Here is a 328-nt window from a genome sequence, read left to right on the forward strand (position 1 = left end):
GTTGGTGCCAGCCCGGCCTGGAAGGGGGGCCCCGTGGCACCCACCGCCCCCGGGCAGCCCCGCCCTGCGAGGGGCTCACCTCGAAGGCGCGCAGGTTGCGGGTGCTGGGGGCGCTGGCCCAGACCTGGGCGGCCGGCACCTTCCCTGGGGGGACACGGGGCAGGGGTGAGCGGCTGTCCCCAAAGCCCTATCGGGGGGTGCAGGGAGGATGCATGGGGTATGGGGGGATGGAGGGGTGATGCCCGTGGGGGGGATATTTGGGGGATGCCGGAGGGATGAGCATAGAGGGGTGCTAGGGGGATGCTGGGGGGCAGACATCCGGGGGATA

The 328-nt window shown here is 72.6% G+C and overlaps 1 protein-coding gene across 1 annotated transcript in view; it reads right to left on the bottom strand.

The window, feature by feature from the left end:
• PYCRL (pyrroline-5-carboxylate reductase-like) overlaps positions 1–328 on the bottom strand; it is a 4184-nt gene that overhangs the window by 3284 nt on the left and 572 nt on the right. Inside the window, exon 2 of the mRNA XM_019519726.1 lies at positions 80–161. Within this exon, the coding sequence (XP_019375271.1) occupies positions 80–161 (82 nt within the window). The remainder of the gene's footprint in view (positions 1–79; positions 162–328) is intronic.

Source organism: Gavialis gangeticus, unplaced genomic scaffold, assembly GCF_001723915.1.
Source record: "Gavialis gangeticus isolate Ggan-Ray unplaced genomic scaffold, GavGan_comp1, whole genome shotgun sequence".
In the NCBI taxonomy this organism is placed as follows: Eukaryota; Metazoa; Chordata; order Crocodylia; family Gavialidae; genus Gavialis; species Gavialis gangeticus.